Consider the following 26,123-nt stretch of genomic DNA (forward strand, 5'->3'; position numbering starts at 1 on the left):
TGGTGGTGATATTACTAGGATTTATCTTTTGCCTACCCTCTAGGAAAAGTAAAAATGAAAAAATATGCTAATCACTGTGCCATGATTACATATAGCAAATCTGTACTGGTTTTTAAAATATACTATATTGGTTCATTTGGCAGTTTTGAATATTAATATCTCACATCTGGAATTATTTTGTGAAATACAGCATTTCAATAATATGAGAGCTTTAAAAGTTAGAACCTAGTTAACATTTTATAAATGAACATTTTTTAAAATGTGTTTCACTGAGAGGATGGGGCTTAACCTATATAGGAAGGAACCAGTGGATCGTGATTGTCAGCAATTCTCTAATCCTAAATTTCTCAGTTTGTCTTCAACTTTGGAGTTGTTCCATTTTTCTGCATTTGGACTTGGATCTTAGCAGTGACCTGATTTTTTTCTTCCCTTCTCTCTTTCCTTCTCTCTTCTCTTCTCTCTTCTCTACTCCCCTATGCTCATCCTAACTGCTTTGGGAAAAAGTTTCATAAACCTTTTCCAGAATAGAAGGCATTTAGGGAAAACAAATACATGAAAGCTTTACAGTGTGCAGATTCCACTTCCACATTTCATGTTTAACCAAAGGATCATCTGATGATGCCAGAGTTATATTAGATTTGTACTGTTTTTCATTTGTTGTAGAGTTGGATGGTCAAGTTTCCCTTCCCCTTTTTTCATTATTTTAAGGTTAACCCTGTATTGAAGCCTGAAAAGAAGAATTCCAGTTACTGTGTTCAGTATGTGAAGGACTGAGAATTGAGAACTATTAAAATCCTGAAAGCACATTTAATACAAAAGACAATCAGTAGTTAAATAGAAATTAAGTACATATTGAATGATTTTAGAGGTACAAATTACTAGTACAAATAATCAGATTTGGTTTTTTGGTTGATGAATTCATTGAACAATTTTATAAGCCTCTGGGAAGTCCACTTATTGATGAGAGGTCACTCTTTGGCAAAATGCTTTTGTTGACAGAAATAAATGAGAATGGTGGAGGAATATCATTTGGATTGAAGAAAGCTATGCAGATTGTTCAGTAGATGGCACTCTTACCTCTGAATCTTTGCCAACTAGTAACATTGTATTTCTTGAAATAGCTGTTGAACTTAAAGTAGGCTCCAGAGAAATAAAAATTATTTGAATTTGGTTGTAGATGTTCTTGTTCAGTTAATAGCAGAAGGTTTTTTAGGTGGTGAATATATATATATATATATATATATATATATATATATATATATAAGCTGTATAAGAATTTAACATCTCTGAAGTTATATGTGTTACAATGGATGATGTCTTACAACTTTAATTGGCAGCATTTTCTTTAAATGGCACACAAAATATGACTTAATGTTGGATTTGATAAAATGTGGGGCTTTAGCTGTTAATATTAAGTTCAGCATATGTGTTCATTTAAAAGGATGTGAACAGGGGCTTCCCTGGTGGCGCAGTGGTTAAGAGTCCGCCTGCAGATGCAGGGGACATGGGTTCGTGCCCCGGTCCGGGAAGATCCCACATGCCACGGAGCGGCTAGGCCCATGAGCCATGACCGCTGAGCCTGTGCGTCCGGAGCCTGTGCTCCACAACGGGAGAGGCCACAACAGTGAGAGGCCCGCTTACCGCAAAAAAAAAAAAAATCTATAGTTTAAAAGGATGTGAACCATCTTCATAAGGTGATTTTAGAAGTTTTAGGGGAAAATATGAGTTAAAATTCTGTTAAAAACAGGTCTTTTTATTTGTTGGAGCCATTACAAATTGAACTGGTTTCATGGATCATTTATAAAGCCTCCCCCCACCCTGACTTTTTGGATTCATGAAATTATATTTTACAGAATTGAGATTGGAATGATTGCAATGATTTTAACAGAGTATTTTTCTGTTGATTATGCAACAAATCATAATTTCAGAGGCTTTTACAATACTATTATCTCATAGTTCTGTAGGTCAGAAATCTGACATGAGTGTCATTGGGCTAAAATCTAAGTGTTGGCATGTCTGTATTTCCTTTTGGAGGCTCTAGGGAAAAATTTGTTCCTTTGACACTTCCAGCTTATAGAGACAATCTCTGTTCCTTGGCTTATTGACCGCTTCCTCCGTCTGATAAAGCCAGTAATTACAGAGAGTCCTTATGCTGCCATCTCTGGTTCTCTGTAGTTGAGAATGGTTCTCTACTTTTTAAAGATCCATGTGATTAATTTGGCCTTACCTGGATGATCTAGGATAATCCTCCCACCTCAATATCCTTAACCTTAATTACATCTGCAGAGTTCCTTATGCCATCTCAGAAATGTTTAATATGAAGGAAGTGGAACACTAGCCAGTTCATTAGCTTTTTTTGTTTTTGACCTTAATAGCTGTCTTTATCTACTGAAATCTATTTATGATTTAGACACCCTCTTTGAGTATCTTGAGTATTAGATTTAGGTTAAACCTAAGAAAATTTGTTTGCTTATGATACTGAGTTAAATACTACACTGTATTTCTAAAGGTAATTTGAAAGGAACTTCTGTTAAAAAATGAGATACTCATCTAACTTCAAATTTTGGTAATGTTTTCAGGCAGGATATATAGCTTTGTAAATAAATCCCAAAGTTCTGATACATTCCAAGGTTTTTTTTGATTGTTTTGTTTTGTTTTTTTAGCTACTCATGAAATGATAAACTACCCTTATTCCACCAGACCATGACATCAGTTAACAAAGTTCTTTTTTGTCATTTGGAAAAATAAGTGTTTTAATTCATTCTCTACTATGAGACTCATTTCTTAACAAAGATTCGAATGTCACTACTAGAAGCGTGCTATATTTTTCTTAAAATGTATGTCTGACGTATCCATTCTTATATAATGACTAGCTATATCTATATTTAATGGCATATGGAGAAAAAAAGATGATAGAAGACTTATCTTTAAAGGAGAAAGGAAGTTGGTAGGCTTGTTTTTAAACTTTACGTTTTAATCCCTGTACTTTAGTATGTAGCATTTTGTGTATCTGAAGAGCTCTTGTGTTTTGCTTTTATCATTAAATGACTATGGAGTTAATATAGTGTATTTCTAGTTTATCTTTCTTATTTGGGAGTTCAGCATAGGAACTTCAAAATCATGCAGCAAATTCACATCTCAAGAGAAAATTGATATGCATGTTGCTAGGCTTCTGGGGGCATTTAGAGATATAAGACAGAGCTCTCCCCTTTATTATATTGTAGACCAAGTGGGAAGTAAATCCACACTGGAGAAAATAGAAAACAACACATGACAATACTTCATGATAGATACACATTAAGGAAATAAGGGGAGAGGTCTGTTTTTAGTTATATTGGTTGGAAGCTACAGACATTGAACTGGGCCCTTAAGGAGATAGATTTGCATGTATAGGTTTCCCACACTATCAGAAAGTAGAGTTTTCCTGTGAAACCTTTTGTAAGCTGAAATGGCATAAAGTGAAGAAGCAATTACCTTAGGACACATCTTGCTAATAGATGCACAAAATAACGTGAGATAAAGCACAGATGCTCACCGACACAGTTCAAAACTATGTTGGCTTGATGCTGAGTTTAGTTCCTGAGGAAGGAGCTGGGGTGTGCTGCTGTCACTGTTTGGGGTGCTTGCTGCCTCTATAATGGCTTGCTGCAAAGCAAATGCCGAAGGCTATTTTCTCTTCATGCCTTTTTTTCCTAAAGCAGAAATCCTCTTTGATTTCTTTTGGTTAGCGAAAACAGGTATTTGTGGAGGTCTTTTGTAAAAGCAAAACGGTGTAAAATGGGCTTCCCTGGTGGCGCAGTGGTTAAGAATCCGCCTGCCAATGCAGGGGACATGGGTTTGAGCCCTGGTCCAGAGACATCCCACATGCCGCGGAGCAAAGAAGCCCGTGTGCCACAACTACTGAGCCTGCGCTCTAGAGCTCACGTGCCACAACTGCTGAAGCCCGCGTGCCTAGAGCCTGTGCTCCACAACAGGAGAAGCCACTGTAATGAGAAGTCCACGCACTGCAATGAAGAGTAGCCCCTGCTCGCTGCAACCAGAGAAAGCCCGTGCACAGCAACAAAGACCCAATGCAGCCAGGGGAAAAAAAAAAGGTGTAAAACGAACTTTTGAAAAGCATAGGATACCTCTATGCTAAGAGGAAAGGATGAAAAAATGCCATCCCAGAACTAACAAAGAATAGAAGTGGGAATGAGTATGATAGTGATTGGGTCATATAAATTTGACACATTAATTGTGTTATAATAATAATGATGTAAGCTTTCATAGAATCTTTGCAGTGTTTACATTTTTAAAAGGTCACTATTGAATTTGGCCATTGGGATGTTAGAAAAAGTCCATAAACTTTTAAAGTCATGCTGAAGTTTTGTTTCACTGATAATGGCTTCAACTCCATTGATTGTCAGGTTGAAGCTGTCTTTTCTTAGAGTAACCTAAAATTTGTTCAGTGATTTCAAACGCTGTATTCTTCAAACTTAAGACATTATTGTGCGAAAAACATAATTTTATGTAGAGCTACTAAAAATACACTCCCAGTTCATGAGACCATCAATTATAAGAAATATTCTTATTTCAGAGATGTTAAATGTGAAAAAAAGGTGCTGCCTAGAATCAGTGAAATAATGGTAGAATACAGTATGCAGATAAAGTACTCATTCTTCTAAATATGATTAAATTTGCTTTTAAATATTGGATAGTGGTTATTTCTTATTATATTGGGTTGCCAAACAGTTCGTTTGCTTAGTGAATGCATTGTGCAATAAAATTCTTGGTGAAAATGAAAAATGTGTCTTTTATTTTTACTTAAAACCAAATGAACTGTTTGGCCAACCCAATACTAACAATTTGTTAAAAACCTAAAAATGGGCAAAATTTAAAAAATATTTCCCTATATTAAGTGCATTTTCATATTGTATATGTGTAACGTTTTGTATGTTCTTTGCAAAATTCTATTGGCCATGTTTCTGCGCATCCAAACAGTTCAATTTTTAATCTATCTGACTAGGTAAATACTTTATTACTAGTATACAATATTAACATTCAATTATTTCTTAGTTAATAAATTTCAAATTCATTAACATTTTTATTTCTCTTTCTTTGGAGCAGCCAATCAGTAGGGTTAAACAGTGATTAGCAGGAAATAATGTTGAAAAATTTCACTTTTTTCTTTAATAGAAATATAGTTGGCTTATGTTTTCTTCTTTCCCAAGGTACAAACTCTGAGCTGTCTAACCCATCTGAAACTGAATCTGAGCGTAAAGACGAGCTAAGTGATTGGTCATTGGCGGGAGAAGATGACCGAGAGAGCCGGCATCAGCGTGACAGCAGGAGACGCCCAGGAGGAAGAGGCAGAAGTGTTTCAGGGGGTCGAGGTCGTGGTGGACCACGTGGTGGCAAATCTTCCATCAGTTCTGGTAGTCTTTTATATACTATGTCAGAATCCTTTCTTGGTAAACAGTATAATTTCATATACGTTAATTCATTTACCAGGGCCACTCATTTTTGGAAGTTTCTCTTTTAACTGAGGAAAATAGTAGAATATATATATATACACACATACACATAGCAACATAAGGAAAAGCACTATAGAGTGTTTCGTTTCTCAGTGAAAGTTTAGCTAGAATATTCAGAATGTTCTTGCTTAGTATAATGGGCTGGGGGGAGAATTGAGAATTGTCAGGGATCCATGGACTAGATCCATAGCATATTATTGTATGGCAACTTTTAATAAAACCACTCTTAATAAATTTTTAAAAAAGGCTGGATCAAATCACACCTTTTACGGGACTTTAAAGTACTCTCTAGTTCTAGTGATATTCTTCAAGTCCTAAAATTCAGTTTACAGACTTCCAGGGAAATAGTTTTTTATATTTTAGTATATTGTTCACTCTTATCAAGGTTTATAAAATTATAGTATGCTGAATTACAAAGTAAATGTACTTTACCTAGTGTTTATGATTAATGGATAAACTTAGTGTCTTTTGCAAAGATGCTAGCTTGCTAGCTGTTACCAAAGGAAACTTAGAAAGGAAAAATCGTGATTAGGTGAATTTCTTCTATAATTTGATTGATGGAAGCAATAAATGCACATAGGTAAGATGGGTATTTTTTTTCTTATAAATTATATCTTAAAACCTTTCCTTTCCCACCCTCACCCCACCTTACTCCACCTTCACTCTTTCTTTCTGGAGATGGGAGTACTACTCAACATTCATTTCCACATTTTCCTATAACCAGTTAGAATTTCAAATTTTTTAGTATGCTTTTTTGTGTAGACTTGTTTTGCTTGCTTCAGTTCATAGTAAGAGATTTCTATTATGTCATGGAGTGCAGGTGTTGAGTATTATTTGGAAATAGTTCATTAACATTGGCACAAAGAAGCAGCAACCACATTGAACTCAGTTATGGAGACAAAAAGCTGTTTCGTGGAATTGATTCATTTTAGCTGAATATTTGTTTTCATTTTTATTTCTCTAGCCTCTGGGCAGGATTAGCTAGGAATGTGAATGTAAAAAGTAGCATGTAATAATATACTAGTTCCTAATACGTTTTCAAAACAAGTCAAAGAGAAATGGTAGAAAGCCAAGTTGTCTGCCCTTCTTCTGTTTTAATATTTCATTGCCATTTAAAGGTTTTTATATTTGTTGTTTTTCAGGTAAAATAGTGATACAGAAAACATTTTATCTGAAGACAGAGAGGGTATATTTTTACCTGGGGAAAATTGAAGTTTCTTATCATTAATTGATATAGTTCAATATAGGTCGGAGTATTCCTAATAACTGCAGCTCTCTTAAACAAATATTTCTTGCCTCTGACATGCATATAGTGCTCAAAGATCCAGACAGCAATCCATACAGCTTACTTGATAATACAGAATCAGATCAGACTGCAGACACTGATGCCAGCGAATCTCATCACAGTACTAACCGTCGTAGGCGGTCTCGTAGACGAAGGACTGATGAAGATGCTGTTCTGATGGATGGGATGACTGAATCTGATACAGCTTCAGTTAATGAAAATGGGCTAGGTATGTAAGCACTTAGGGAAAAGATACATATTATTGTATAATATTGTTAATGTATGAAGCTTTTTTTAAAAAAAAATCCCAAACATATGCAATTCACAAGTTGAATTTTTCCTAGTGTTTACTTCAGACGAGGTAGATGGCTTTGTGTCTGTCTTAAATGTCTAGTTCTCAGATTTGTATAGCCAAATAATTTGAAACTGGGAGGGTTTATTAAAGTGCCCTTCAATACAAATATTCAAACTGCAAGGCACTTAATACTCTTACTGTTCTAAACCAAAATTGGGCTTTCGGTTTGCCTCTTTAAATGTTATAAATGACACTAATGAAGGTGTGTATACTGAGTAGGAATTGATTTCCAGAGGGCTAAAATGTCATTAACTTTGGTAAAAAAAAGGAAAACTTTATTCCTGAATGATGGTAATTAAGTCTTAGAGTTTGTTTAATCAAGAGTTAAAACCCTCTTAATTTCTGGATGATAATTCCATATTTAATGTAGTAGGAATGTTTTAAACTACAAAAGTATTTTTCCTGTGAGTAATGTGTATTGTTTTATTTTTCCTGTTTAATTAAAAGGTTCTTTTCCCTTCTTTAAATCTTTGAAGGAAAGAAGTTTTTTGTTTTTTTATTTTTTTTGCTTTGTTTTTTGCTTTGTTTTTGTCAGAATAGTTCATGGTGAACTTTGCAATTACAGATGATAGTGAAAAAAAACCCCAGCGACGCAATCGTAGCCGCAGGCGTCGTTTCAGGGGTCAGGCAGAAGATAGACAGCCAGGTAACTTGCGTGGACCTGTTGCCAACACCAGGTTACAAGCATGAAAAAAAAATGTCATGTGTCTGCTTTCTAAATATATTATACTTACATGTACACCTGTGCATATACATTCAAGATGTGCATTGCATAAATTGTTTACTCAACTAATACGACTACTACTCTTAAGAAAATGCATTCTTCCTTCACACCGTAAATGTGTAGTAAACCCGTCTAATTGAACTAATGTTGTGTCTCAATTTTTTTACATGGAAATACTGTTGAGAATACCGTTATTTTGTCCACTTGGCAGATTCTGCATTCTTGAGTTGGGGCCTGCCATCCCAGGAACTATGTTGTAGATTGTGATTGAGGTTGATTGGCAAAACTGGGCAGCTTTTGCATGGTGCCTGCTTGCTATAACTGGGTTCAGCACCTCATTTTTGTGGGGTTTCTCATACCCACAGTTTAAAAAAAAAGTATAAATGAAAAAAATACTTGAAAGTGTCTTTTTCCTAGTAAGAGGAATGCATGTTATGTTTTTGTTTATTGTAGTGTGATGCCTTTTCCCTTACACCTACTAACTATTCAAATTAATAGTACTTACTTAGTTTTAGAATGTTAATTTAAGTAGATATAATTTTTAGTAACTTCAAAGAAACTTGTTTGCTGTGTCTATACTATCTTGAACATAATTCCATTTCCTTTGTATGGAGAATCACATGTATATTTACAATGAAGAAACTGTGTGCACCAGAAATAAACCCCTTTTAAACTAATCAATTTTGCATTCTTTCCAAAGCAAATTCTTGTGTTTTCCCCAAATAAAGAATGTAAATTCCAGTATCTTTATTTAGAATTTTAAGTTTAGTGGTTGTGGAGACATTTGAGAAAACTGGTTAAGGGTATTAGTTTCCATTCTTGGGGGAAAAAAAGTTGATGTTTTAAAGATAGTTGTAAATTTAAAAGGAATTAAATATTGTCAAAATAGGTTCCAGGAAATGTTACTGTTTTCTCTTCTTTTCTCTCTCTTTAGTGTTAGAAATATCTTTTAGATGAAGAGATTGTATTTATTTTGTTTTTTGAAGCTGGCATAGCAGTGTGTACACTTTTTGGCTGTACTTTACAAATAAGGAAATTTAAGCTGTTAGTAGGTTGGGCTTGAGATAGAATAAATTACAACATAATTTATTAACTAGGTGGATGGTGGTTCATTACTAAGTCAAAGGACATAAAGGGAATAACGTAAAACCTTTGATAAAGAAGAGGAAGAGATTTCTGCATGGTATTAATTGAAACTTGAGTAATTTAGAGTTTTAAATAATTAAGCAATGATTTGTGTTCTTTACTGCATTTATTCCTATTTTACTCTGTTCTTTGGAAGTACTAATTTCCTCTTTAGAACTCATTGCCTTTCTCAGCGTGCCCCCTGCCCCCCAAACGAACACACACACGCGCGCACACACACACACACACACACACACACACACAATAGGTGGAAAAAGCACATCATTTTCTCCTTTGCCCCTGGAAGGAGTTCTACGAAGGCAGCTTCTATCCAAAGTTAATGTCAACATTCTCTGAAATAAACAAATATTTGCTCAGAATTTCTTGTTGCCCTTAGTATAAATTAAGCAGTGAGTATTCTTTACTAAGAAAAGAATGACAGTATACTGGTGTCCAGTGGATTAACTTTGGAGCCCTTAAATTCTAGAGTCCAAATTATGCTGCACAAATTGCCTCAGTTTTTTTCTAGATATTGTAAATACTTATTAATCTGTTTTGAACTTTTAAGTGGCTTTTATTTTAAAGACTGGCTATAAACAGGTTTTTCTTTGAATTAACTGAGGTTATTTTTAGTTTTACCTCCCTTTGGTAGGGGAGGGGCACTGATAAATTTTTACCTTTCCAGCTAAGTGCCTATTAATTGATAAACTGTATCAAAGTATACTATTCTCTGTACATAGTGGATGAAGAGTTCTAAGAATTGTCACGTGTTCAAATTTAGCAGTATGCATGTCTATGCATCAGGGTTTCCAGGTAGCTGAGTTCTTCCAGGTGTCACTGAGGGCTCAACCATGGAAACAGAATGAATTCATTAAGGTGCTCTCCAAACTAGAATAGGATGCTTTTGCTTCTGTGTATGTAGATATAATGATGAAGTGGATTTGATAGTATCCCTCTCCCCAATTTTGGAAACTATTATTAAATGTATTTATAAATTTATTTACAGTGAATTTAAATGACCATTTATAAAGCTCCAAAATGAGTACATTGAGTTTCTTATAATTTGGAGGGAAAGAGACAGTTTTAGACATGAAACATCTTTATTTAGCGGTGTTTCTAAAGATGTGTATTAGTTCTGAATTAAGTTGTTTCCTTGGGATTTAAAAAGATTCATTTTAATAGTTCTATCTATATCAGAATCCTTTCTTGGTAAACAGTATAATTTTAGAAAGTTCTTGAAAGTTCTAGAAAGTTCTTGGATCTTATAAAGAAAGGTGTTAGCATGTTAATTCATGATTAAGAAAAATGAATTGTAAATACAATCCAGCTTTTTATTATATTAAAATGATTTATTTTCATATAATTTGAACCTGATGGACTAGCTCTTCCTGTACATAGTGACTTTAAATTCTAAATTTACCCGAGTTTTAATTCTTTCGTAATTTACCTGCTTCCATAATTTAAAGTACACCGTATTCCACATAATCAGGGATTTTCCTTCATCAGTTTCTGAGGGAAAGTAAATACTTTGAAAGGAAGAGGGTGATTATTTTGATATTTCTTCAAATCAGTGAATTCTAAGTTGCAGGTCCTTGAAGAGAAAGTTCTGCAGTGTGAGGCCAGTCCAGTGTACTAGCAGACCAGAGGTAGTTTGTTGCAGTTGGGTTGGCAGTAGGGTGTTAGTGTGGGTTAGTCTTTTCGCCTTTGCGTTAGTCTTTTCCCTGTATCCCTACTGCCATTGTAAACACAAACACCTTTTCAGTCAGTCGCTTGAAAGATTGGCAAGATGGGGAAAGGGAGTGGTTACTGAATTAATGGTGGACCTTTTCCCACCATGATCAATGGCCACATTTTTAGGTTGGTGTTCTGTCATCTTTAGTTTGCTTGCAGTTTTTTTAGATTACTCAGAATGGTTTCTAGTGTGAAATGTGAAAAAGGAACCATAAAATACACTTGGATATCTTACTGTGCTTTTAAAGAAAATGTTAAAAAAAAAAAAACCAGAACAACTAATTTCTGAGTAAATCTTTTACATCTTTGATGAAAATTTCAAATTGAAGCATGCTACACCACGATTTGACCCAGTTTGCCCCATTTTTTCCCCCACTGATAAGTGCAAACACTGGGCTTACAATGCTGCATTCTCTATTCTTGGTTGTGGATTTCTATGTCAGACTTACCCCACAACTGTAGACTAACCAGAAGCAAATGGCTGGACTCTTGTTGAAGAGGACTTTAATCTAGGCTTCCTTGCCTCTCCAGCTTGAAATCTTCTGTAGTCAGCACTAAACCACAGGCACATTTTTCAGGGTTAGTTTTTGGTTGGAGGTGGTACCCAGCTTAAGAAAATTTTGAATTGGGTAACCCACCATTAATTTATTTTAAAAGTAAAATTACTCTTTATCCATAAATAAACTTTAGAAGTACTTTTTCAACACCTGTAATTTTTTTCTCATCTTCAACAGTCACAGTTGCAGATTATATTTCTAGAGCTGAGTCTCAGAGCAGACAAAGAAACCTCCCAAGGGAAACTTTGGCTAAAAACAAGAAAGAAATGGTAAGGAGAATTTAACCTGTAGGTTTTGGTGTTTTTGTTTTTGTTTTCGGTATGGTTTAGTTTTATTTTCACTTCTTAACTTACTTGTATGATCACTTGTTTCCCCAATTAGACCAGTAATATTTTAGTTAAAGACTACTCTTGATTTTGTTTTTGGCCCCAGGTAACTGAAGATATGCATGCTTGAGCCTGAAATACTTTTCATTTAGAACTCTAAATAGCATTCGTAAAATTCAGTCTGCCCAAAGATACTGGGCATAGAGACTGTTGCCTTAATTTGGGGAACAATAGGCTGAATATACCTCTTCTCAGTGGTGGATAAAGACCTTTAAGTTTCAATTCTTTTAAATATTTTAAGGGATTTGATATGTAAATGTGAGTTCCAAAAAAAAGGTGAGTAAGTAGGTGGTTATTTGCGTTACTTAGGGTATTAATGTTTATATCTTTTATATGGTGAGCTTTCCAGTGGTTAAAATGAAATTAGGTGCAAGTTTTCAGTAAACAGGTACAGATTCTTCCTGTGGTTTATGCACCGCTAGATACTAGAGATAAAGAGTTGAAAAGCCCAGAGAGGTGGAGTACATTGGTATTTGTTTTGAATTTTAAGAATGTTTTAATTCTTTGATCCATTGTGGTATGTGAAAACTAAAATTATTTATTAGCTAATTAATGTTTATGTAGCTATTGTCCTCCTCAGCTATAGATTTCATTTATAAAGAAGTTGAAAAAGTTGTCTCCCTTTGGCAGGCAAAAGATGTGATTGAAGAGCATGGTCCTTCAGAAAAGGCAATAAATGGCCCAACTAGTGCTTCTGGCGATGAAATTTCTAAGCTACAGCGTACTCCAGGAGAAGAAAAGATTAATACCTTAAAAGAAGAAAATACTCAAGAAGCAGCAGTCCTGAATGGTGTTTCATAAACTGAAGAAGTTCCTAGTTTACAGTTCTTTTACATTACATTTTACAATAGTGCTTGTACAAGCTTGCCAAAGATAGAATATGGATCGCCAGTCTTTACATCGCACTTTCAGTTCCTCCATTTGGAATTCAGAAAGGGGAGGGATCCTGAAGAAATCATATGTTAAACATACTTTGACACCTACTGTGTTATAAAATATATCATCAGATGTGCCTTGAGAATAGTATATGTAACATTAAAAAAAGTTGCTGGCTATAGGAAATGTTATTTTGTTTTCAAAATATGGCAGAGATGGGGGGAGGTGGGTGGGGGGGTGGGATCCCTAAGGGAATATTCTTTATGAAAGCATTAGCTGCTTTTGTTACATTTTTAATAATATGCAACCACTTCTTCACCTGAGGAAAACTAGAGTGAAATGCAGTCTAAGATATTTTGCACTGAATTGTAATTTCTTCATTAGTTTAGTCTGGAAACTGGTCTGTTTTAATGTGTTTTTAAAATGCTGTATGTAGAGGAAAATCTGCAGGCCACTGGAATACATTTGTTAAATTCTCATCTGCAGGGACACTGGGTGATATTGGCAGTGACTGTTCTACATTGAGGCTTTGTTTGGTTTATTTATTAAAGTGTACAGTATTTAAAAAATCAAACATAGCTTTAGTTAAAACACTAAGCTGAATTAGTCATGTCCATTCAGACATAACCTGAACTACTGAAAAGATCAATTTCCAGAAGGTTTATTCTGTATAAACTACATGTTAGTCTTCAGTAGAGTATCTTTTCCTTTTCTTTTTTCCCCCTTTTTCTTTTTTTTCCCTTTTTTTTTTTTTTTTTTTGATTTTGGTTGTTTGATGTGCAATATGTTTTTGTATGCAGGTAGTAAATAAACTTTGATCTTCCATTTGCTGATTTTTAACTTTCTACTTTTTATACCAACTGTTGAAAAGTAGTTGGACCTACTTAAAGGCCTAGAGTAGTATTCTGATTGCTTTTTAAGATGCATTTATACTTGCTCATAAGTAGTAAAATATTAGCTGGTCAATTTATCATTTTGTAGTGAATCCTCTGAAATCTTAGTACTTAAAAAAATTTAGTGTGTTAGAAAAGAATGGTTTAGGGAATTGATCAGAGATTTGATATTAGGAAAGTCTTTGTAACAAAATTCTAATCATAGGCAACTTTTGGAAGGCATTGGGGTAAAATCCAGAATTTTACTTTTGCCTTTGATTCTTTATTAAAGTTATTTTTATAAAGAAGTATAATGAGCAGTTTTTAAATAAGGAATGTCACGAATTTGATTTTTGGTTCTCAAGGAAATAATTTTAAAGGTTCTTATACTAATGAATGGATTTTTGGTAAATATTTTAGCCAGATGTCTTAATTTTAGGAAGATACAAACTTAAACGAAGTGTGTTGCAAGGTGATATCAAGTAGTTGTGGGTTTATGGGAGTTGCTCTACAATATTATATAAAGACTACTGAGCAAGAAGAAAGCTCTTTCACTTGGCATCTGAAAAGTATTTTATGTGCATAATTTATGTTAATTTACGTGCATAAAAAAGCTAAGTGATTTTAATTTATGGCTGAAGGACAATTCAGGTTATAGTTAAAAATATTTGCCAGGTCAGTGTATGTAAAACCCTAGCCCTGAAATTTATTACTGTTGAGGTTAAAGTTGTGATGATATTACACGCTTTTTCCTAAAACCCTGATAACTGAAAATTTTAAGGTGTAGTGTGAATAGTGCAGTCCTTGAACATTGAATAAATAATACCAAGTAATTTCATATCTTAATAAAATTACCCACAAATGTCTTTTTTTTAATCCACCAAAGTCAGAAACATGTAAAATTGTTGGCCTTTTTATTCTTCTCTTCAGTAGTAGAGTTACAAATTAATTATAAGGTATGAGAAGAATTTTCATTAATCCCCAAATCGGTAAATATGGTATAAAGAAAATACGATTTTTCATTTTCTTCCAGGTAGAATATTCAGTAAAATCCTCCTGTAAAGACTGTTTCAGTGGGAACGGAAGAAACACAAAATCATCTTAAGTGGGTTTAGCCCAGGGAGTTTTTTTAGAACTAATAACCTGATTCTAGGAAATAAGTATTAAGATTTCATTATTTACAAATGACTAATCCCAATGTCCTTTAGAAATATGTGCTGCAGAATCATGATAGGCCTTTATCTTTTTTTTTTTTAATAGCACATGCTCAGATTCAGAACTGAAAAGCCCACTCCCAAAGGTAACTATTCCTGATAGAGGTAGCCTTCCAAACTTAGTTTGAGAGGAGTGCATCTTTTTTGGCTACAAGTTACATGGAATGTTGCTATGGGAAAACTTGCCAGCCCCCCAGCCCCGCCCCCCCAAAGGTTTTGTGCAGCTTAAGTATTGTTTCAGCATACATATATGAAATCGTGTATGATATCTGAACTAAATCATGAATTAAGAACTGAGATTACATGGGGGTAAAAATGGTCTTTTCCTGAAGACTTGGGAAGCCTAGGATTCTTGGGTTTGGCATCACTCTTTTAAGCCTTCCACGGGCCTAAAACTTTCACAAAATGGTATGGGTTTCTGTTGACAGGTCAGTCACCACTGTTAAAATTATAATAGGGATACATAAAAGTATTAATTTTAAGTAACTATTTTAATGTGGAGGTAACAGCATATCAAACCAGTGAGTTCATGAAAACTGAGACGTTGCTTAGGACAAGGCTGAGGGAGGTAGTAGCTTAAGTAAATATTCTTTAAAAAGCAAGTCCAGGTATATACAGACAAGCAAAATAACCAAAGAACAGGAAAACACTAAGCTGGTGTTTTACTATTTGTCCTGGATCTCCATTCATGTCAGCCGTTCTTCTGTGGCTGGGATCCATCACCTTTGGAAGTATTTTTGTAGCTACTGTTTGCTATGAGTCTAGTGTTTAACCTCAGAAGGGTCTCTGCAAAGTTGGTATGTTAACTGAATGTTGCTGGTAGATTGGGAAATAGTACCTACCATTTGTGTCCTCTGCAAACAGATCGACTCTTTTCAGGTTGAAACCAACTAGTTAATATTCTTATAGGCTGTGCCTACAATGAGCTTATGCCGTAAGCAGATGATTGGCGGTTACTGGAAATGAATAAAGGAAAATTACTTTTATATTTAGATTTTCTAAGGCTTCAAGGAACTTGAATTGGATCTATGGGTTTGGCAAAATTCCAAAAGGCAACAAGTAGGGTGTTCATTGTAAAGCCTCAGTCTCCCTATCTTTGCTATTTACAACTTGGATCCCCTGTACCCTTTATAAGGATATCTGATATGGTGAATTTGCAGGTCCCTTATTTTAAAATTTTAGTTTTTTACTAGGATGCTTGAATGGATAATATTCACTTATAACCCGTGATTAACCTATGACAGCATTTGGGTTTTATTTCAGGGAACTGTTGCAATAAAGCAATAATTGCAATCTGCTATAGTAAAACTTTTGGCAAGTGGTGGTAATTTGAAACTGCACTCAACTGCTGGTTGAAAACGTCAGTTATGTTGAACCACAGGAAATTGCTGGGAGCTGACCAGTTTTGACCCACAGAAGAGACAACCTAATAATACGTTTTAAGGTATAATCATTTACTCCAGAAATCCAAGCAAGGGTCTAATCATCCAGAAAAGCCCTAATTATTGGATGAGGGAGGTGTATATAATGAAAATATTAATTTTGTTTTTTAAAATGGTTTATCAGTGGGTCACTTTAGATTCAGATTCATCTGTATCTTCTATATTACTGTTTCAGGGTACTGAAGCACAGAATTGGGAGTTACTATCTTAATTGTACAAACTTTTTCTATATTCCGTTTAATCCAACTAGAGAGGCCTAGACTAGGTGATCCCATAAAGGCCTTTCCAATATAATATAACTAGAGTGTAATCATATGTTAGACCCTGTGTGATACTTAACCATGTACTCTTAAGGAGTATGCTGAATTAAAATGGTGTTAGTTTTCTATTTATATCTGTCCCAGACATTTCCAGCTATATTGTATGCAATCTAAAGATAAAAGAAGGGCAGAATTATTTTTCACTAACATTCTCAATTTCAAAGTCCCACTATTAAGTATACTAGTTAGCAGTTTCTCAAATTAGGGTGAAACCACAGGGATATTTTCTGAATGTTTCGTACCCTTTTTACTTGATGGATTGTCAAATGTAGCTACTCATTTTCTAGGTTAGAGACTATTTTCATTACAGAAATTTTCCCATAGTTTTTCTAGATGAACTAATCTATGCTTAATTGTTCCCTGGAGCTCATACCTCAACCTCTTTGAACTTCATTTTTCACCTTGCTGTTTTCAGGTTGTAAAGAAAAATACGTAAATACTTCACTTGAAATTCCATTAACTGAAACAGCACTAAGGTCACAGCAAGTGTTAACTTGTTCCAGATTATACCCTAACACTGGACTACGACCTTGTCATTGGGTCAGGAATAACAGGTTAACACTGGATAGCTCTTTCTATATCCTGTTGCTAAAGCAACAATTGGCTCTAAGCAGATACACAACACTGAACAGCAGTGCCAGCAACAAAAAGCAGAGCTTAAGTCATTTAAGTTTCCTGGTACTCAAGGTTACTCTCAGTCCAGGGTTCTTTAACCAAAAACCTATTCTAGCATTCTAAGTAAGTGCTTTTTACTTTACCTCAGATTTATAGATTTCTTTCTACCATATTCTGGCCTTTTAAGTTTCAGAGCCAACTTCTAAATTTTCATTGTAACTAATGTTTGGGGGATCATTTATGCTGAACAAAATAATGACCCCATCACACACTTCTGAAATGCAAAACAACTTTTATAGGTTGTTAACAACAGAAAGGTGCCTTATAAATTCTCATTGAAACAGTAGAACTCATTATTTTAGCCTGAAGTGTTTAAACTTAAGCTTGGTTAACTCTTAAATGAAGCATTCTGCCTGGATTAATTTAAATTACTTCTGATACAAGGTTTTCTTTTAAGGTAGAAAATAAATTTTCAGTGTGCCGAATACTACATAGCTTTTTAGTGTGGCATGGTCCAACATGTTTAGGTTTTTACCCTGCGTTAAGATACTAGTTATCCAGTTTCTTCCACTTCTCATTTTACATCTAGCTGCCTTTTACCCTTCTTGCTTCTGTTTGTTGTGATTTAGAGCACAGGAAATTAAGGATAGCAGAGAAAACTATATAACCAAGCTTCTAGAATCAGAAAACGGGCTTGTGTTCCATTTTCATACATGTTCTCAATTATTTCTTGAATGGTTTGGGTCTGTATGACTTGTTAAATGCTTCTATAGATATTCCCATTATTTGTAGAACAGCTGAAGGCAAGAGAATTTGCTTAAAAATAAGGGTGGGAAAAGATTCGACTTCAGGACCACCCATTACAGCCTACTTTCATCACCAGCAAAGCAGGTTTATAAAGTTTATTAAGTAGCATAGGACTCATCTGTTGTCAACCTAGAGGCCCAGTGAAGGCAAAAGGAAAGAGGCTAAGTAAGGAAACTAAAGCTCTGGTATGCCAGTTCTAAACATTAAGGCTGTGAATAGGCATGTATTAAGGACTAATATATAGAGAACCAAATTATAAATGAAGCTAGTAAATTGGAGAAGATATTCAGGGCTTATAGTTTCAGTAGCTGTGCAACTTCAGAAAGCATTTGCTCTAGTTTTTCAATTTCCTATCCATAAAGTGGAGAAATCTTAACAATTTAAGTTGGCTGTTATTTTTTTTTCCCCCTCTTAACAGATGAGGAAGCAGAGCCCTAAGTGCATAGATACCTTGCTCAAAGTTGCCTGGCTATTATAGCAGAAGTTTCACTTGAAACCTGTACCTCCTATTCCTAGTCCTATATTCAACCATTATCTTCCTCCCTTTTAAAGAAGTCTATATCTGAAAGGACCCGTGGATAAAAAGGGCCCAAGGTAGAAGTGTAATGACAAGTACGAGACACACATTTCAGTACCACCAAGGAAAACATCCCTGGGTTATCAGATTTGTGAAAGGTACCACAGTGTGGAGGTTAACAGCGTAGAACTTCGGGTTTGAGAAAGATCAGTTTTCTCAGCCAGCATGTTGCTTTGGGCAAGTATCTTAACCTCACTGAACTTCAATTTCATTACTTGTAAAATGTACTTTAATAGTAACTACTACTGGGTAAGGGGGAAATGCTTAGCTCAACGCTAGCACATTGTAAACAGTCAATAAATGTTAATAATACACAAGCATTTTGTAAGAAAATACCATTAAAAGATGAAGGCTTTCTTACAGATCATCATACTTGCATCAATTACCATGATCTAGAGCCCTCATAAAAAAGATGACTTTTTTACCCAAGAAAAATGGTAGGTTTGCCTAATGGCTTTCAGTGAAATATGGATTCTTCTACTTGAAAAAGGTAAGCCTAGAGAAAATAAAACATTACTATGAAAGAAAAATGTGGTCTGCTGTGCTCCTTAGTATTATTGTAAAGTGGTATCTTAGAAACAGGTATGCTGTGTTTGCATTAAACACTCAAAAGTGTACCTTCAACATGAAGTTTTCCTTTTTAAAGTTAATGCTTGATTGCCTTTGGGCATATCTTCTATTCGTCTGAAAAATTTGCTTTTTAGTTGATAATATCTCTTTTCCTTAATTAAAGCTCTTGTTCATAAACATTTTTTTTTGACTAGTCCAAAGGACTGAAATAAAAGGCTAGTAAGCCAAAATACAATTGATCCTCATTATTAGCGGATTCCTTATTTTCAAGTTCATACCTCCAAAGTCAACAATCACGGCGATTTCCTGGTTGGTTGTGGACATGCAAAGTGTGAAAATGAGTCACCCGGTACCTACAAAGTTATGCTCTGCCTTGTTTCAGTTTTCCTACTGTAAATAAGCATCCTTTTCATGGTCCATTTAATGCCAAGTTTTTTGCATTTTTGTCCTTTTTATTGGTGATTTCACTGTTTAAGATGGCCCCCAAGTGTAGTGAAGTGCTGCTGCCTAAGGTTCCTAAATGCAAGAAGGCTGTGATGGATTGGCATGAGTTATGATGTTATTGGCTGTGAATTTAATGTTAATGAATCAACAATATATATTAAATAAGATGTCTTAAACAGAAACACTTGTAAACAAGGTTATATATTCACTGGTTAACAAAAATATTGTGACCAGAGGCTCACAGGAAACCCCTATGAACAGTGGTTCAGGATTCACTAATTTAGTATTCTCAGTGTCTTTATACAACACAACTACTTTGAATAACATGGATCAGCCGTACCTTCATACCCCCTTGTCCCTGGAAATAGCCAAGTGCTTCGTCGTACTCTAAATCATGGCAAATGAACTTGATCAGATTTTGAATGAGGAAATGGGATGGAAAATAAAAGCAGATACACCTCCATTTTGAAATGTCCCTAAACACATTCCAGTGCTAAATATGACCACCTCCATTATTTTGACCTTGAAAGTCTTTGTGTTCCCCATTAACAATTAACTTTAGGAAGATTTAAGAAAGTTTAGATTGTAGGTAGTAGTATTTATCATCTTAGAACTGAAAATTAAGTATTCTGGCTGACCACAAAATAGCTATCTTAACCTCACATGTTTTAGGTAGGTCCTCTGGTTATCCTTAGATATTTTTTGTTAGACCAATAGCTATTTACCCTGAAATGTCATTTAAATATATCAGTGTATGAATTATCGAGTCCTTCGTTATATTTTGATAACTGAGAGCTTTTCCGTTTCACTAATTGTGTTTTAACAGATGTGAAACTTGATTATGTAAAAAAATAACCAATTAAAGTAGTTTATAAATGGTCAGTCTCTTTAAGGGGTTAGCTAAATAAAATATACATACTTTCTTGATTAAAAACAGGACTTGTATTCTCAAATCTTTATCATACTGTTACAGTTTTTACTGTATGAAATCGGAAACAATTCAGATTTATCACTGACAAAGTGATAAATACATACCTAGATCAATTTCTCAGGTTAAGTTGTGGCTAAATTCACTTTTTTTTTTTTTTTTTTTTTTTTTTGCGGTACTCGGGCCTCTGTTGTGGCCTCTCCCGTTGCGAAGCACAGGCTCTGGACGCGCAGGCTCACCAGCCATGGCTCACGGGCCCAGCCACTCCGCGGCATGTGGGATCTTCCTGGACCGGGGCACGGACCCGTGTTCCCTGCATCGGCAGATGGACTCTCGACCACTGCGCCACCAGGGAAGCCCTAAATTCACTTTTAAGTTCAAGGTTCTAAGTGGCTGGGGGAGTCCTCTGTACCTTGAACAGCCACCTGTCTTAATGAGATGAGCCCCTACTACAACAACCTGTGCTAATTCCTTCATATTTATCACATTGTATTTTAATTATTTTCACATTGTATTTTAATTATCAGTTTATCAATCTCCCATCAGATTGGGGATTCCTTCAGAGAGAGACTATCTTGTTCACTTTGTCTTGACATAGGTACCAAATTACTTGACAAATGAGTAACAAACACTTCAAATGGCATGCACTTATCCATAATCATGGAGTATTAACCTACAAATATTCTATAATCCGATTTTAAATCCTCAAATTTATACCAAGGCTTTCATTTAGCTTATGTTAATTTTTAAAATGTGTAGCTTTGAGGCATTTTATTATAAAAAGCTGGTACTCATATACATAAATGAATAGGAACTTAAAATTCATCATACATTTACTTCATTTTTTAGCTTGACCTTCTAGTAAATCTTTAGCTTCATTGATTTTGGCTGCTATATAAGGAGATCCTCCTACAGGAAGAAAAAAAAGGAATAGTTATAATATGGACTCTCCAATTTCTGCTTGGTGAAAAGCTATTCTCTTGCTTCAAGAATTCCTATGCTTATCTAAGAGGTGAAATGAGCAGAAATGAAATTTTGACTTTTTAAAATAACTATGACACTGGAACTGGATGACCAAAAACATGGTTAATATATTTGACCAATGGGAGGGAGATTTCCACAAAAAATGGCACCTTCTGAAAAAGCTTAAACTGATAGAAATAAAATTTTAAAAAATTCTCATACTTATGTGACTTTGAAATAGTGTAAGTTACCTTTTCATGATGATCACAAGTCATAAACACCAATTTATTGTACTGTGTTATTTTAAAACCATGAAATTTTCAGAGGTGCTGAGCTTAGTTGGGAAGACCCCACTTTGCTTTATATCCTTTTCCTGTTACCAACAGTCCCTTCACGATGTCACCTACATCTCCTTTCCTACTGAACTGCAGCAGTGATTTGAGTGATTCTCAAAAAAGTGTGGCCCTCAGACCAGCAAGCACCAGCAATCAGTAAAAAGCTTAGTTAGGATGCAAATTTATGGGCTCCACCCTAGACCTACAGAATCAAGAGCCTTCCAGTTAGTATAAGCTAAGTTTTGTAAAAGGTTATGCAGTCAGATACCAAACAATTACAACCCTGTTTAAACTCAAAACACTCTTTCTTAAAGAGAGGCTTCTCCTGTAAAGTAAAAGGACTTAAACACTGGAATGTGGATTTTGTGGTCTACATTTTGGTATTCCATTTGATCTTTCAACTCAGCCTAGGCTGCTTAGAAGTGTATCAGAAACTAATACATCCTATAGGTTTCTAACTAGGTAACCACTAGTTAAAAGGTCTAAATGTATAGGAAAAAAGTTAAAAGTTTTATTAGTTTCATTAACTGAAATTCAACATTTTCCTTAGGTAAGAATGTAGACACCCCCCACCCCGAACAGTAGTAGTAGCAGTATTTGAGACTCACTACTGTAAGTCACATCACAACTGCAGATCTCAAAACACAGTTAATGCTTATCACTACTTCCAAATTATAGTAGTTACTAGATCTGCTCATTAGTCTATAAATTTTTCACTCAGAACTTACTCTTTTAAGATACCTAAACAAATGGATCCAGCCTGGGAGACAGTGCTCACAAACAGATCTAGGCATTTCCCTTATAATAGCCAAGAATTAGATACAAAATTATCCCACTAATAACAGTTACTCCAACAAAATGTGTTAACAATAGTTTAATGATACTTACCCTTGTCTGGGTGATTTAAAAGCATAATTCGTCGATGAGCATCTCTTATTTTTCCCTTATTGGCAGTAGGGCTAATTTAAAAAGGAAAAGGTATACTTCAGAGTAGATCTGGGTCACATTAAAAAACTATATAAAGGTCGATTAAAAATTGTGAAACTGAAAAAAAACTGAAACTGGAGTAAGTCAACACAACAGTATGAAAAGCTATTTGGGAACCTCTAACACACTAGGAAGATTAATATTCTGAATCACAGAACTAAACAGAGCTCCTTAGAAAAATAAGGCATTCTTAAAAATTTAGTTGAACTTTTAACCATTACAACAATCCTTTTATCGAAAAGTATGTTTAAGTATTTGGAAATGAAGGCAGAATTTCATCACAAAAAAATCTGTTACTCCGTTATAGAGAACAATATTGAGCACTGTGATTATCTGTTGAAAAATCTACCTTCAATGAGTTAAAAAGTACTCATGTGTCATTAGACCTTCTCATTGGACTTTTGTAGGGAATGTTTAGATCTTAAAAATGTAATAGATGGAACGTCCCTGGCAGTCCAGTGGTTAAAACTCCATGCTTCTACTGCAGGGGGTGTGGATTAGATCCCTGGTCAGGGACCTAATATCCCGCATGCCACACAGTGCAGCCAAAAAAATAATAAAAATTAAAAAAAAATGTACACAGTAGAATAACTCTCCTAATAAAAGAGATAAGGTCTTTCTTACACTTGCTTATAGCTCTAAATTTGGAAGAAAAATACTAAAAATGTGAGAAATTATTTTACCTTACACCTAGTATTAATGCTGCTTCCCGTTTTGTCATTTTGGGTTCAAACCCACCTCTGTAATAGCCACCACTGAAGGCCTGAAAGTGGAAATACATTTGTAAGAAAAGATTATCAAAATAAACTGAAAGCTGCTAAAAAATGTCTATAAATGTTCATAGAAACAGCGGAAAAACTAAGACACTTCAGAAAACTAAGTGCAATTCCTATGGTATTTTTTTTTTTCCCTGTACGTGGGCCTCTCACTGCTGTGGCCTCTCCCGTTGTGGAGCACAGGCTCCGGACGCGCAGGCTCAGCGGCCATGGCTCACGGGCCCAGCCGCTCCGCGGCATGTGGGATCTTCCCGGACCAGGGCACGAACCCGCGTCCCCTGCATCGGCAGGCGGACTCTCAACCACTGCGCCACCAGGGAAGCCCCCTATGGTATTTTAACTCTATAAACAGCAACAAATATTTTATTGATCATTAAACATCCATTCCCCCCCCCCCAACCCCCGGACCATCTAAACTGTCTTGAAGATACAAGACAAAATAACAGTGCCTTAAAGCCAGTTCTTCTGGGAGTGAAGGGAAGAGTATTCCAAGCTAGCCATGTTCTAGATAAAAATTTGATCTCAGAATATGACTACATGTTTTAGAACAAGTGCTTTAGAGGATTCAGAGATCTTTTGAGACGAGTGGTTCAAGGACATTTTGAGGTTCAAGGCAACTACTAAAACAAGACTTTAAGATATATATTGAGAAAATCAGGCTATTAGATCCACTGACCTTGGTATGTCAGAAATTATACTGGTAAAACCTACCATTACTACTCTGTCACATTCAATCATAACAATAAAAAGCAATACTCTACAGGTTGTCAAAATCATATTCATTCTGAATTTTGACCACAGAATGTATGATCACATTCAGTCATACTCTAGAGCCCAATTAACTGAAGTGTTACCCAAGTAATCTCTGTTAGGGATTGCCAGAGCCACACAGTAAAAATGGATCACTTCAGACCCCTAGATCCCTCTGTGTTTGTGATGCAGAGCAAATGATGCTGAAGGTAATGGTGTATGAACACTAAAGTGATATTAACTTTCATGATACTAAAACTGTTAACACCTCTTCCCCAAATCTGTCACACATAACATTTGATTCTTTAGGGTAGCACCATTACAAAGCTCAGAACTTCTAAACCTTCTTTGCGGGAAGCAAGAGAAGGGGTCCAAAGCAATCACTTAGAACTTCATGGATGTCTGGCTCTAGGCTTCATACACAGACAGTAAAGAATTAGCAAAAATGGTGAATAAGAAGCCTTACAGATTTTGGTAGACTTTGAAAAACTTGTTTTACTTGAGGCTCCATATGCTTCATGGCTTGCAAAGCGTAACGGCCTAAAAACAAAAGCAATAAAATAAAAAGTCCGCAACCTCCTCTACTTCAGTTCTACCCCCAAACCATAAACAAACCTGCAAATCCTGCAGCAGCAATGGTCAGTCCAACTGCTACCACTGTACTGGCCTGGTAAAGGGAAGCAGAGTAAATATTCATTTCTCCCATTCTCACCCTTCCCTATCATGCCCATTCTCCCATTCCAACTTATTACAAGTTTTATTTCAACGGGAGAAATAACTTTTAGGATGAAAATTTTCTGCCCAATGATCCTGCAAATTTTATATCCAATGCATTTAAAAGGTATGGGATTTTTCACTAAGGAAAAAAAAAGCAAGTCGATTTGCTTATTTACTTATACAACAGTGAAAAAGATAATTCCCCTCCCCTTGAAAACTTCTTTCACCTCCGGGCAAGTGAAGTCACATTAAAATTCAATCAAGAGCAACGGAAATAAAGTTTCTGCCAGAGAAGGGAGAACTGTTTACAGAGGATTCCTGTAAATTCTGATTCACCGTTAAACGTAGGCTTAACTAAGAGACTAGCTTCTCATAGCACCTTCGGCCAAATATGTTCAGGAATCGAGAAGAGGTGTGTCAGCAAGAGAAAAGGGGAAAGACAGAGCGATGTAGAGAAAGGGCTGCGAGGATGTGTTAGGGGACCAGCAGGTATAATCAAATGCGTTTCCACTAACCTCCGAGCCCCATGGACGGCAGGCACAAAGGCCCGAGAGGGGTGAGGCAACAGCTCTGTGTCCCAGAGGGTGACTCGCCGGGGCGCTACACCCCCAGCTCTGAGTCGCATTAGGGAGACAACTGCGGCTCCTCTCCTCCCAGACCTTGAGCAGAGGTTAAGGCCTGGGCCTGAGATCGCCCAAGAGGCCGGAAGGCGGAACTCACCATGGTTCCCGCTCGGCTCCTCTGCTTCCACCGGGAGCGCGGTACATCCCACCCCACCAGCTCTACGCCTCTACCACAAAGCGACGCGGTCACCACCAGCATGTGCAAACCGCCCAGACACGGGCGCCCCAGGAAATACGGCAGTGGCGGCCGTAAACTAGGCCGGAAAACTGTCGTAAAAGGGGACAGCGGACGGGAATGAAAAGGTCGCTCAAGCCGTGGGCAGGTGGAGAACGCGACTTCGGATTGGTTGGTGGGTGGGCGGATCACCTCCGTACTGGGCTCAAAGGTGGGGCTTCTTGTTTTATCCTTTGCGCCTGGGCCTAGAGTATTTGGAAATTCTTTCGGAGAACGGTATTGATATCGAAGGGCATGAGCAAATACTGTGTAGCTACACTCTGAACGTTTTTTTTTTTTTTTTTGTCTTCATCTTAGCATCTCCATTTGGCATTTATTTTGTTTATAACTGCCAAGAGTAATGAATATTCTTAAACATGCCGTAACAAGTCCACCATGAAGCCAAATAAGTATGTA

General features: G+C 35.9%; 2 protein-coding genes across 7 annotated transcripts in view; one reads left to right on the forward strand and one right to left on the reverse strand.

Moving 5' to 3' along the window:
* FXR1 (FMR1 autosomal homolog 1) overlaps positions 1-13,377 on the forward strand; it is a 56,225-nt gene extending 42,848 nt beyond the window's left edge. For 2 of the 5 annotated variants that reach the window (XM_019946141.3, XM_019946142.3), the window contains 5 exons: positions 5,211-5,414; positions 6,827-7,027; positions 7,719-7,799; positions 11,468-11,559; positions 12,307-13,377. In XM_019946141.3, coding sequence (XP_019801700.1) covers positions 5,211-5,414; positions 6,827-7,027; positions 7,719-7,799; positions 11,468-11,559; positions 12,307-12,477 — 749 coding nt within the window. In that variant the 3' untranslated portion in view covers positions 12,478-13,377. The remainder of the gene's footprint in view (positions 1-5,210; positions 5,415-6,826; positions 7,028-7,718; positions 7,800-11,467; positions 11,560-12,306) is intronic. The other 3 variants (XM_073803924.1, XM_019946143.3, XM_073803925.1) reach the window with 2 other exon arrangements.
* Positions 13,378-21,097: 7,720 nt separating this feature from the next.
* On the reverse strand, positions 21,098-25,743 carry DNAJC19 (DnaJ heat shock protein family (Hsp40) member C19). Of its 2 annotated transcripts, none has more exons than XM_004327942.4 (6): positions 25,590-25,743; positions 24,768-24,819; positions 24,619-24,692; positions 23,310-23,389; positions 22,528-22,598; positions 21,098-21,250 (listed from the first exon to the last, which is right to left on the reverse strand). In XM_004327942.4, exons 1-6 carry the CDS (start codon positions 25,689-25,691, stop codon positions 21,180-21,182), a joined length of 450 nt encoding a protein of 149 aa, XP_004327990.1. In that variant the 5' UTR covers positions 25,692-25,743; the 3' UTR covers positions 21,098-21,179. The 2 variants fall into 2 exon arrangements, with proteins under 2 accessions (XP_004327990.1, XP_019801874.1); XM_019946315.2 differs by lacking the exon at positions 25,590-25,743 and adding an exon at positions 25,385-25,583.
* Between the last annotated feature and the right edge of the window lie 380 nt (positions 25,744-26,123).

Source organism: Tursiops truncatus, chromosome 4 (assembly GCF_011762595.2).
Source record: "Tursiops truncatus isolate mTurTru1 chromosome 4, mTurTru1.mat.Y, whole genome shotgun sequence".
In the NCBI taxonomy this organism is placed as follows: domain Eukaryota; kingdom Metazoa; phylum Chordata; class Mammalia; order Artiodactyla; family Delphinidae; genus Tursiops; species Tursiops truncatus.